The sequence below is a fragment of the Microcebus murinus genome, chromosome 6, assembly GCF_040939455.1.
Source record: "Microcebus murinus isolate Inina chromosome 6, M.murinus_Inina_mat1.0, whole genome shotgun sequence".
Lineage (NCBI taxonomy): Eukaryota > Metazoa > Chordata > Mammalia > Primates > Cheirogaleidae > Microcebus > Microcebus murinus.
Window position 1 is genome coordinate 94,734,777 of NC_134109.1, and position 12,623 is coordinate 94,747,399.

A 12,623-nucleotide genomic window follows, 5' to 3' on the forward strand; every position below is an offset into this window, starting at 1 on the left:
TCTATCTGTGCATACATAGCTGGATCATTATAAGTTGATTTGTATAAAACCCAAGGCAGCCCAAACCATGCATTCGCTTTAAAAAAAATATTTCTAGTTACTGTGAGTTTCCATTGTTGAGTTTTCTTCTCATTCCAGGTCCTCGGATGTGGCTCTGTTGCCCAAGCTATCCTCAGTCGAGGTGCTTCGGGAGGAGTCGTCACTATGAATGTTGGATTTGCAATGGCAGTCGTAATGGCCATTTATACGACGGCAGGTGTCTCTGGTAAGTAGTAGAAATAATATTAGCTACTATTAACACTCCCATGTGCTAGCACAGTGCTGGGTGCTTTACATACCTTTATTTACTTAGATCTCAACAATCCTGCAGGAATATGTTTTGGATCCTATTATTATAGATGATAAAATTAAAAGGGCCAGCGAATGGTAAGTGACTTGTGTAAAAGCAACATTTAGCAAGAGACAGAGATGGGGGTTAGAACTCACAACTGATTCATTCCTAGGTTTGGCCACAGCGTCATGTTTTTCATCAGCTGTTGGGATCTTTTACTTGCCTGATCCCACATTTGGAAGCCATTTCCCAATCGCCCGTAGATAGCCTGTGAATAGCCAGTGAAGGTCACTCCAACATAGGCAAGTCCATGGACCTCTATCCACAGCCGTCAGGGAGAGTCTGAGCCTCTTGCAAACTGGATGGTGCTTTCATGGAAGTGCAGCTCTGGTCTGGAAGGTCCCAGTCTAATCCTGCCCCAAGAAGTGGGCTGATTAGAAGCCGTGCACAAGGTTCTCAAAAGCAAAATGAGATGATGATATTTAATGTAGTCTGAGGACTTAGGGAGGGGCGGTGGAAATGATCCAGGTGCTCAGAATCTCTGAACAGCCTGGTGCATGCATTCTGTTGGTGAAAAGGGAAGAACAAGAACTGAGCTGCCATTGCATGCTGTGCGCTGTGCTGGGTGCCGGCCACCCTTTCTCTCCCTGTCCTTTACAACAGCATGTGAGGCAGGTATTACTGCCTCCCTTCTCCAGAGAAATCCCTCTTGCAGGGGGGATTTAGTAAATTGCTAGAAATCCTGCAGCTGGTAAAGACACGGAGCAAGGATTTGACCCAGGTTTGCATGACAGTAAGGTTCGTGTCCCCATTCTCATACAGTATTTCCAATGCTGTATTATGGGAAGGACACTGTAGACAGGGCCTTGGGCTGAGGATCCTGCAGGAAAGCTGGCTGCCTGCTGGCAAACACTGCCCCTGGAGCACTAAAGAATGATTCCCAGGAACTCCTTGGGCTGGGCACCTGCAATGGCCATTTTTTGGCTGGCACCCTTTTCATATAGTAGCCAGACTTGCACCTTGGGGGTGGTCTGGGCTATAGATTCCTGTATATGTGACTGTTGGCATGAGCAGTTTCTTCTATCTCCATTCAAACTCTTGTTAGTCTTTCACTGTGATCCCAGCACCATATTGCCTATCTCACTGCAAACCCTGAGTAGGGCACAAGAACAACCAGGGACTTCCCTGAATGTGCCAGGGGTTAACTAGAGTGCAGGTCTTGAAACCAGACACCAAGCTCACTCTTGGCTTAAAACAAGCATGCAGGATGCTTCGCTGCTGCCCCCACAAGCTCCCACTATATTCACATCAGTATGGTTTCTACAAACCATGCCGTGTAGATGTGGGCGTATTTTCAGCTATTTTTTAGGTACAGAAATTCTCTTGCAGTATTTGGCCTGCATAACACTCTGAACTGAACGTCATCAATCAGTTACTTGGGATTAACTGGCCTGTGACCCCACCGATGTCATCAGCAACCTTCACCACCACTGCAGTGTATATCTGTTGGTGTCCTTTGATATACTTGGGGATTTCAGCTGTCACTGTAGGGGGAAAAGGGGCAGGGACCAGCAGGAAGGAGAAGAGGGAGTAAGGGATGTGTGGGGTCTTTTCCTGTGGCCCCTAAACTGGGGTTAAACCCCTGAGGTTAGGGAGCCGAGGGCCAGAACTGATGAGCCTATTTTCACTAGAGGCTGTACTTCCGGGTAAGGGTTAGAACCTGACCACATTGTTTACGAGAGACCTCAAGACCCCAAAATACAAATAGAATGCTCTCTGAGACTGGCTGGTAAACGGTGGCATTGGGTTGGAATGGGAGCCCTTATTGCTCCATCTCCCTTTAGCACCTAGCACGGTTCAGGCTCCCTGAGGACTGGTGGCTTTGGGAACATTTGGGGAACATGCAGAGACAACACGCTGGGCCACTGTCATGTCTACGCAGACAGTAGCATCAGCATTGGCTCTAGCAGCTGCAGGAATAGGAGAAGATTGTGTGTGGGAGGTGACGGTCTCTTGGTGGCTGCAGCTATCACACTGGTTTGTGGGCACACTTGAGACCCTACTTGAGGATCCCCAAAATAACTAATGTATAAGGGCATAAATAAATGTGACCCCATTTTGTGGTCCCAGACTGGTGAAGTCCGTGGACACTTGGCCTTTAAACACAAAACACCACCTCATTGTGAGGAAGTCACAGCATCCCGCTCCCCGGGGGATGTAACAATCAAATCCAGTCTACAACACCCTAATTAGGCAGTGTCCTCCACAAAGTGTTTAGGCTGCCTAATGGTAGTTGCTTTTGCTGTAGTGTTTTGTAAGTAAAATAAATGTGTTGTGAAAGCAAAATGACTTTGCTTAATGACAAATGACCTATAAGGTTGTCTATCACAGAATAATCTTGATACTGTTTAGAATATTTATCCTTATGAAAAGGGAGTCAGATATAGAAAGAAACTGGCTGTGCTGAAGTGGCTCATTTTTAATGGGGTTTTATCTATCTATAAAGCAATAACCCCAGACATAATAGATTGATGTAACCATCAACTTCAATATTTCGTAAAAGTCAATATGCTTAAACAATATATGTGTAAGACTTAAATCTGTGTCTAGCAATTCCCCAGCCCATGCCCAGAGGCTATAAAAACAATTTTAGGACTGAAAAGAGGTGTTTCTTTAAGGGGAAAGGATCCCTGGTCTCTGGGCTGGGCCTCTCCCTGAAGTATCTAGATTATTCTGTGATAAACATGACCTTATATTTTATTTGTCATTAAGTTTTTATGGGTTGTGGGAAGGAGGAGATTTGCATAGAACAGAACCTTGAAAGAGTTCACTCTGCTCACCTGAGACTTTCATCTTGTGCCTCGTGGGCTCCGCCTGCACCCCCGGGCTCTTCGTATGAATAATCTGATCATCCCAACGGGCTTGGCAGAGCCAAGCTTCGAGTGCAGGACTCTCTGACTCTAGTACTCATGTTCTTTCCACCACACTGCTCTGCCTTTGTCCTTGTGGTAAGCCAGGGGTGACCACTCATGTCTGCAGGTAGAAATTTCTAGTAGCTGCTTGGTCTCCAGCCAAAGGGGTCAGGGTGCCACTTGTCCACTTCCCTTTCGAGCCTTTCTGCCACCTCTAGGACCCTTTTCCTTGTTGCTTTGCAGACACACCTTCTCTGACCCCCGAACAACTTCCCCTCTCTGCAGATCTCTGCAGTCTGAGCAGTCTAGATACAGCCTGGAACCCCTACTAGATCCCTTGCACGCTATGAGGTCCAAGGTAAATAATAGTTCCAGTTCGAGGTGCTTGTGAGGAGCTAATAAGCATACATCTACCTCAGGGAAACATTTGGAAGCATTTTGGAAGAGGAGCTTGTTAAACAAAACAATCTCTTGTTGGTGGCCTCATGTCAGGGAGGTGTTTTGACTGGAGGTGGCCTCAGTCTGACCTTGTGGTTAGCTGAGAACCAAAGAGGCTGATTTCTAGCTGTAGTGTGGGCTGGGATGAGGGAAGTGTTTCTGCCTTTCTGTGTGTGGGAGAAAGTCATTGTTCATGCAGAGGAACTAAGGAGATTCCACTCAGATACTGTGACCACCTCAAAATAAACTACACCCCTAACCTCAGGGAGAGGCCCAGCCCAGAGACCAGGGACCTTTTCTCCTTAAAGAAACATCTCTTTTCAATCCTAAGATTGTTTCTAGAGCCTCTGGGCATGGACTGAGGAATTGATAGACATAGAATTAAATCTTTCACATATATTGTATAAGCAAATTGACTTTTACAAAAATATTGAAGATAACAGTTACACCAATCTATTATATTCATGGTTATTGCTTTATATAGAGATAAAACTCCATTAAAAATGAGCCACTTAAGCACAGGCAGTTTCTTTCTATATCTGACTCCTTTTTCATAAAGATAAATATTCTGAACAGTATGTAAGGGTGCCATGAAGATTATTTGTCCTCCCTTCCTCTATGCCAAACTCTCTCTGTCTCTCTCTCTCTCACACACTCTCTCTCTCTTTCTCTCTCTCCCTTTCTTTCTCTTTCTCTGTCTCTCTCCCTTTCTTTCTCTTTCTCTCTCTCTCTCCCTATCTTTCTCTCTCTCTCTCTCCCTTTCTCTCTCTCTTTCTCACACACACACACACACACACACACCCCTCTTTTCTCCTCACACAATTCTCTACCTAGAAGACTGAGTTCTGCCTGAGGTCTCCAGATAAGGTTTTCCTTATGATTCTCCTTCCTAGCCCACCCTCTGACACCTCTCCTCATCTTCTCTTCCCTGCAGGTGGCCACATCAACCCAGCTGTGTCTTTTGCAATGTGTGTCTTTGGACGGATGAAGTGGTTCCAATTGCCATTTTATGTGGGAGCCCAGTTCTTGGGAGCCTTTGCGGGGGCTGCAACACTCTTCGGCATTTACTATGGTGAGTAGAGCCCCTGAGTGTGAGGTTAGGGAGAGCTCTGGGCATAGTGTGAAAGCCAGAACCACTTGTGAGGAAGAGGTGAGATAAAGTGAGAACAGGAAGTCTTCTACAACACTTGGCAGAAAGTTTTAAATTTAAGAAAATGAGGCCAACATGATCAGTAGAGCAAATGCATGAAATGTGAATGAAAATGGTCATACCTTAAATGGGGGACAGAACTGAAAGTGGCCTGTCTTTAGGCCTAACCAGCACAACAGTGTGAAAATGCACAAAATAAGCAACAGGCCAGTGGATTCCTGCTGCTTTCTCGAATTGGGCTGGGGAAGGAGGTGGTGTTGACCGGTGGAAAAGGATATGACCAGTAAGTGTATAGAGCAGAAATCTGGGAAGGTACCTTTGAAGGAAGAGGCATGGCAGAGACATGGGTTAGGTGGGGAAAATGAGATGATTTAAATTATTCCAAAAGCCCTTCAACCTAAAAAATGGTATTCCATGAAATCAACTGTTACAGCAGTTTCTTCGTCTAACCCAAGGTAATCCCCGATACCTTATGATTCTCAAATGGAAGACTGTAGGAACTAGAATTTATGAACCACCCAAGGGAAATAGGTTGTGGAAAAAAAGCCTCTCCTTACAGAGAGTTTTCCTAAGAATTAGAATCTAAAAGGACTAAAGTGGAATTCAAGACTGGACCAGAGATTCCGAGACCCAGCTTCTGTGGCAAGAGCAGCCGAGGGTTGGTGCTAACTGTGCTGATGGCTGCCATCCCCCTGGCTCTAAGGGTGTCTTCACTAGACTGTGATACCCTCAAATTCTGGAGTGGCATTAGGGTTGCTGAGAACCTGCTGGGAATTATGAATTCTGCCTGGAACAGGTCTAAACCCTATTTCAGCTTTAGGTTGATCTCGAAAAGTCCAAGAATTCCTCCCAAAAGAAGGTTGGTTCCTTAGAACTCCACTGGCTAAAGGATTTGGTCCGAGTTTGGTGGGCCATTGAGGGCAGGCAGTGAAGGGCTTTCTACTTTTGACCTGCCATCCTGGGATTCCCCTGGGCAGCTCTAACATTACTATACTATGAAGTGGAGAGAGACAAACCACATGGATATGCCAAGCTCAACTTCAGTGTTGAACCTCAGTTGCTTAGCACACAGCTTGGAATAGGCCTCCCTCGACCCTTCCCAGAGAATGCTAATGTGTCAGAGCTCTGTCTTTCATAGATGGACTTATGTCCTTTGCTGGCGGAAAATTGCTCATCGTGGGAGAAAATGCAACAGCACACATTTTTGCAACATACCCAGCTCCATATCTATCTATGGTGAATGCATTTGCAGACCAAGTAAGTGCAAAGACTTAACTTTGTATAATAAGGTGAATGCATTGGAGCATTAGAGGCCTATCAGAAAGGAGAGGTTGTATTTCCAAAGGCAGAAGTCGTTGAGCATAACCCAAGCGTTCTTGACAATTTTTTGCTTTTGCAGAAGTTGATACCACTAGAAGAGTTTTCTGCTTCCTCTTTAGTACACATGCTTGTTTCACATCAGTTAAGGCCCAGAAAAGAGTGGACGACTGGACATTTCAACCCATGTAGAGGAAAATGGGATCCACCTCACTACTGTTGTCTCTTTTGAGCACTTGGTCTAAGTGTGGAGGCCACAGGAGAAGGCATTTCTATCTCATGGCAAGAACGGGGAAGGGTAGTTAGTATTTGAGTCTGGGGTGCTACAGATCCTCTGTGTCTTACCATGTGCACAGGTTTCTCCAAATCCTCAAGGTAGCTAAATGTGTCTCTGCCTTATTGACATTTGCACAAGCTTCTGACACCCAGGCCTATGTGGTGTAGCCAAAAGCACACCTGTTCTTGTCAGTTTTAGGCAGGATCAGCATTGTCAACCCAAAAGACCTCTTTCTCCCTACTGTGTCCCGAGAAGGCTTCTGGTCATCTTGGTTAGGGGAGTGTAAGGAAAAAAGGAAGGAAAGGAAGGAAGGAAGGAAGGAAGGAAGGAAGGAAGGAAGGAAGGAAGGAAGGAAGGGAGGGAGGGAGGGAGGGAGGGAGGGAGGGAGGGAGGGAGGGAGGGAGGGAGGGAGGGAGGGAGGGAGGGAGGGAGGGAGGGAGGGAGATCTTTCCCAGTGTATCTAAGTTCTTTTCTTGTGGTCAGGACTTACACAGTGGGGCAGATCAGAGTGGGCATATGTGTAAAATGGATCTTCCAGTTTATCAACCATGCCCACCTTCATTAAGTGGATGGATGAAAAACTATGCCCTCATGTCCTTAGCCTTTTTACTTTCCACTTTGGTCAATAAATCAAATAGCTAACAAGTATTTATTGAGAACTCCCTATGTGCTGAGCCTTATGCCTGGAGCTTGAGGAACTAACAAATAAATGTGAGCTACAGAGATCTAAATTTTGGAGTCTGGGAACCTGAATTAAAATAACTATTCTGCCCTCAACTCCCTGCGTGGTTTCAATAAATTACTGACCTTTTGGGGTGTCAAATATTTCACTTGTAAAATGGAGATAATATTAACTCTCATCAGCTTACTTATAATGATGAAAAGAATCATATGATGAGAAGACATTGTAAACAGTATCTGCCTAGAAATTTAGAATCTAGTTGAGGAGCACAATGATTACGTAAGAACACGGGAACAATGAGAAACAAATATAATTAGAAAGAAAATCTGACTATAGGGGTCCCCTTAGTAATTGAATAAGAGATCCTGGAAGAGTTAGGACAATAGGAAAAGTTTCAGCGGGAAGGATACAGAGAGGAGTGGCTGCCAGAAAAAGGAATGTTATCACAAGCTGGAACAGTAAAGCATAGTATTTAAATGAAGTAGTTGAGGATCTTACTATACTCTGTGCTGGGAGTGTTAGACTAATTTCCAAAGTGTTGCACTTACAGGGGGTATGCTACTGAAGCATAAAACCAAAAAAGGCAATGATGTCACACAAGCAATGAGTGGAGAATGGGATATTTGGGGAGGGGGAATGGATGTGATGGGACATGACAGTAGTTTTCAAACATTTGAAGGTCTGTCAAGTGGAAAAGAGACAAGGATTGATGTGTATGTATACCCCCCACCCCCATGGAGATTTGGCGGAAGCACAATGCCTGGCACATAATAGGGGCTCAAAAATATTTATTGGATGAATGAATGAATCCATAAATGAATGAAATTATGGTGAAATAAAGTCACATTCAATAAAAGGAAGACTTTTCTAGAAATGGAGGCTTTAAATCACCTACAAGCTTTGAGACTGGATTAGCCAGTTGGAAGCAGAAGGAGTTTTACAACTAGGAAGCACTGGAGTCATCTGAAGGAAGAGGGCAGGAGGGTAGTTGTTTCATAACCTTGGAACAACAACACAGAAACCGCTATGAGGAGGGACGGATGGAGGTGGGGGGAGAAAGCATGCCTGACCCTCTGGGCATGAGTCTACCAAGAGCAGTAGGTAGACAGGGTGATTCTTTCTAGCTTCAAAGAGCCAGGAGTCTACTCTCACAGGCAGGTCAGGAAAGACAGGAGAGTAGGACCCCTTAAGCCTTCAGTGCCCGTGCAGACCCAGAGCAGCCTGCTGTGTATTTGCTGAGTCAATAAAGGCACCAGCGGGTGCCTCAGAACGGACTGTGGGGATGAGTAAGCATCACAGGGTTTCTTGAAAACTATTCCATTCAGTCCAGGCCAAGTTTATCTTATAATGAAGAAATTAGAAACAGAGTAGAGAACTGTTGAAGGGTCTTTGGAGATTTCTCATGTGAATTCAGGGTTCATGTCCATTAGAAGCAAGGAAGAAACAGTGCTGACTTTCTCCAACCTGGACTTGAACTTAAAAGGACTTTGTCTTTGTTCCTTGTGATTTGGGCCCAAAGCCACCCCCTGTACTCCTGGGCTGTTCTGAGAATCTGAGGAACAAGGTGAAGCTCCTGACGCATAGATTTTCACTGCAGAGACGGCCCCTCTCCAGGGTCCTGGAGCGATGCTTCCCTCCTTCCTGCAGAGGCACTGCCCTTCCCCTCCTGAGAGCTGGCAGGACCCAGAGTAACCCTGACACGGGCCACCCAAGGACAGGAGAGTGGCACAGCCTCCCTGAGCATCCTGGGAGATCTGGCCCAGCCCTGCCTCTTACCAGGAGTTTGCCCTTGTGCTAGTTACTAGGCACCGTCCGAAGCCTCAGTTTAGTCTTCTGATGAATGGCATCAGACACAGCAGACTAATGAACCACAGCCATAAAATGCCTGGTACATACTGGGCAGTCAACAAATGGTCATTTTTCTGCCTTTGTCCAGTCCTCTCTCCTTTTCCCCCTACATTTGTTCTTCTAATGGGATCTTGTAGAATTTCACATAGTCTCCCAATTCCTATGGCCAAGTGTCGCAAGGAAATTGTCTGGTATCCAATCAAATGAGGTCCAGCCTCCGGAAGGGTTACCCAAGTCTTGACTGACGTAGATCCACACACCATTGTTACGCTTTCCTCATTACGTCTGAGTGAGTTGCAAGCTTCTCTATAGACCCTGTTGTTGAAGGCAGTTATTATTTACAGCCAGGTAGAGAAAACCAATATCACAAAACCCTGGTGCTCCAGCCATGAGGAATCCCTGAAGGCCCTCTGTATTCCTTAGGCTTGGGGGAGTTCAGAAAATTGCCCTTTATCATTCAGTCAACATCCAACAAGACTCTTGGCTATCGTGACCATATCTTAGGGTCACCTTATGTCAAGATTACTAAATTGTTTAGCTCTAGATATTGTTCAAGCATATTTCACAGTTTAGTTAATCATCAATCATTCATTTACTCGATAAATATTTACCGGGCACCTACGGAGCCAGGTGCAAGCTCCATGCTGTTCCTCTTTTAAGGAGTTCAGGGTCTGATGTGCAATCTGACGAGTAAACAGATCATCCTGTTGCAGGGTGACAAGGGCAGTGACACAAGTCAAGTCAGGATGTCACGTAAGCCCAGAGGCAGGAGCTTCTACTCTGTCCGGGAGACTTGGGAAAAGGGTGCCCCTGGGAGAACATGTCTCTTTGCATACAAATTATTTTATTATTATTATTATTATTATGGAAAGCAGATGAAACAGTGAAAAGCTTAAGCTTTAAAATTCATTGCCTGATTCCCAGCCTGATTCTTAGGAGCCGCGTGTTGTTGGGCAAACGTCTTAACCTCTTTCTACCTAAGTTTCCTCATCCAAAAACTGAAAATAATAATTAGGTTTTACCTCACCTGGTTGTTATGAAGTTTTAATGAGATAAAGCATATGAAGTACCTACAGCATAATAAATGTTCAATAAATAGAAGCTATCATTTAGCTGTTAAAGTGAAGTGATAGTTTAGAAAGGTTAGAAAATAGAAAGTGGGGAAAACACCAGGTAAACCCCACCAATTCGGAATACCTGTTATCATTTTGGTAGATTCTCTTACAATTTTTCTTTTATGTGAGGTTTTCAATACAGTCAACCCTGTATCCACAGGTTCCACATCCATGGGTTCAACAAACCATGGATCAAAAATCTTTTTTAAAACATTTGCATCTGTATGGAACAGGTACAGACTTTGTTCTTGCCAGTATTCTCTAAATAATACGGTATAACAACTATTGACATAACATTTGCTCTGTACTGGGTATTATAAGTAATCTAAGATGATTTCAAGTATACAGGAGAATGTCCATAGGTTATTAATATATACAAATACTGTGCCATTTTATATCAGGGACTTGAGCATCTGTGGATTTTGGTAACTGCGGTAGGTCATGGAGCCAGTCCTTTGTGGATACTGAGGGAGAACTGTGTAAAACATAATGTACATACAATTTTGTTTTTTTCACTTAATATAATAACCATTTTTAATGTTACTACATAGCTTTTATACTTATAGTTTTAATGGCTATATAGTAGGCCGTATAATGGACTTTTCACAGTACAGCTAGCTTTTTCCTTATTGATGTGTACTTAGGTAGCTTCCACTTTTTCAGGACTATAAATAATGCTAAAGTGAACATTCTTGTTTTATGATTTTTCTAGGTTTTAGATTATTTCTGTGGTATAATTCTCAAATACCCAACAGCATCAAATTATATGAATAATGTTTCATATAATACATATTGCTAAATTACTGCTGAATTTCCTTTCAAAAGTGTGGTACTTGTTTAGATCTACTGGGAAAACCTGGAAGAACTGGTATCCTTTTCCTAATATTTGGTATTGTTTGTATGTCTTTTATTACAAATCAGTTTTTCCCACTTGTTTTCTAATTCTGTTCTTTCATGAATTTTCTGTTCGTTTCCTTTGCCTATTCAGCTATTGACATCTCACATCATTTTTCTCACCAATTTGAACATGCCCTTCATTCATTTCAACAGCCTTTCTATTTAGCTGAGTAGTAGCTTAGCAGGATGGTGTCGCTGTTCAGCGTACAGTCTCTGGAGCTGTACTCTCTGGATCCAAGCTAGGTGTGTGACCTTGGACAGGTAACTACTCTGTAAATGAGAATTGTGTTAACATTAGCATCTACCTGTAGGATTGCTGCAGAAAGAAGAGAGCTGGCCTACCAGCTCTCTGGCATACCTGGTATCACTAGGTTTATTTTTAACAAGCAGGGGTGGGTTTTGAGGTGGGCCAGTGGGCAGAACACAGGCTAAAGCCCTCGCACGTTTCCTGTCTCTCCAGGTAGTGGCCACCATGTTCCTCCTCATAGTCGTCTTTGCCATTTTAGACTCCAGAAATATGGGAATCCCCCAATGCCTACAGCCTATTGTCATTGGCCTCCTGATCATTGTCATTGCTTCCTCTTTGGGACTGAACAGCGGCTGTGCCATGAACCCAGCTCGAGACCTGAGTCCCAGACTTTTCACAGCCCTGGCGGGATGGGGGTTTGATGTCTTCAAGTAAGTAGCAACGTTGGGGCGTAGAGAGACAGATTCACAAGGTGCCTCATCGAGGAGGGTGTGCTTTGACTTGGAGACCCAGGGTTGTCAATCAGACAAGAGCACGAAGGTTGAGTACATACCCTGGTCGTAAGTGTGGGACATTTCACTGGTGTTTGGTGGCATGATGTGTGTACGTGTTTGTGTGTGTGTGCGTGAGAGAGAGATAGAGAGAGAGAGCCAGCCTCTGGGTAAATTCAACAGAAATAGGCCTGTCCCATATAATAACAATATTCCTCCAATTGGGATATTAATATGACTTTATGTGAACATTTTAGCTGTGTCACTTGTCTACAGATTCACTTTGTGACCAAGTTGGGAATTTACATCTTCTGACACTACTACCGGGCTCTTTCTCATGAGCCATCTATGTAGGCTTCGTTCATCCGGCAGAGCTGTATTGAGAATTGCCTGTGCTGTGTTTGAGGTGCCTCTGCGTTAGGCAAGAACCTTTCAAAACCAGCAAAGAACATTCACCTTGGGCAATATAATAAGTGCTCTGGCAACCCCCTAAAAGTGCCGTGAGAATGCAGCTATGGGAGTGACTGGCTCTGCCAGGGAAGTTGGAAAAGGCATGGCGGAAGAAGTGAAAGCCGCGTTGGTTTTTGAGATAGGAGTAAGAAATTCCTGGCGGGCCAGACATCAACTAGATAGAGCCTGTGCCCAGGAAATGGAAAGACCCCACGCTTTCTACTTCAGAATGTGCCGAAGAAAAATGCCCAGTGTTGGCACCAGTCTCCCAGGACAAACTCTGCCCACTAACTCCTTCCTGCCTTCTCCCCCTATTATAGCCACAGAGGCCTGCCCCCATCCACTCGTGGCAGCTGTGGGGAAGGAACTCATTTTGGTGCATCAGGAAGCAGGACTTTACCACGGAGAAAGGGAAGTGGAAGAATGCATGTGAGCAAATTCTAGTCTATTGTGTGCTGCGAGAACAAA

The 12,623-nt window shown here is 44.5% G+C and overlaps 1 protein-coding gene across 2 annotated transcripts in view; it reads left to right on the forward strand.

The window, feature by feature from the left end:
- AQP9 (aquaporin 9) overlaps positions 1–12,623 on the forward strand; it is a 40,343-nt gene that overhangs the window by 22,108 nt on the left and 5,612 nt on the right. The window contains exons 2-5 of one of the 2 annotated variants that reach the window (XM_012783036.2): positions 139–265; positions 4,616–4,753; positions 5,970–6,088; positions 11,428–11,645. In XM_012783036.2, coding sequence (XP_012638490.2) covers positions 139–265; positions 4,616–4,753; positions 5,970–6,088; positions 11,428–11,645 — 602 coding nt within the window. The remainder of the gene's footprint in view (positions 1–138; positions 266–4,615; positions 4,754–5,969; positions 6,089–11,427; positions 11,646–12,623) is intronic. The other variant, XM_020286051.2, reaches the window with a different exon arrangement.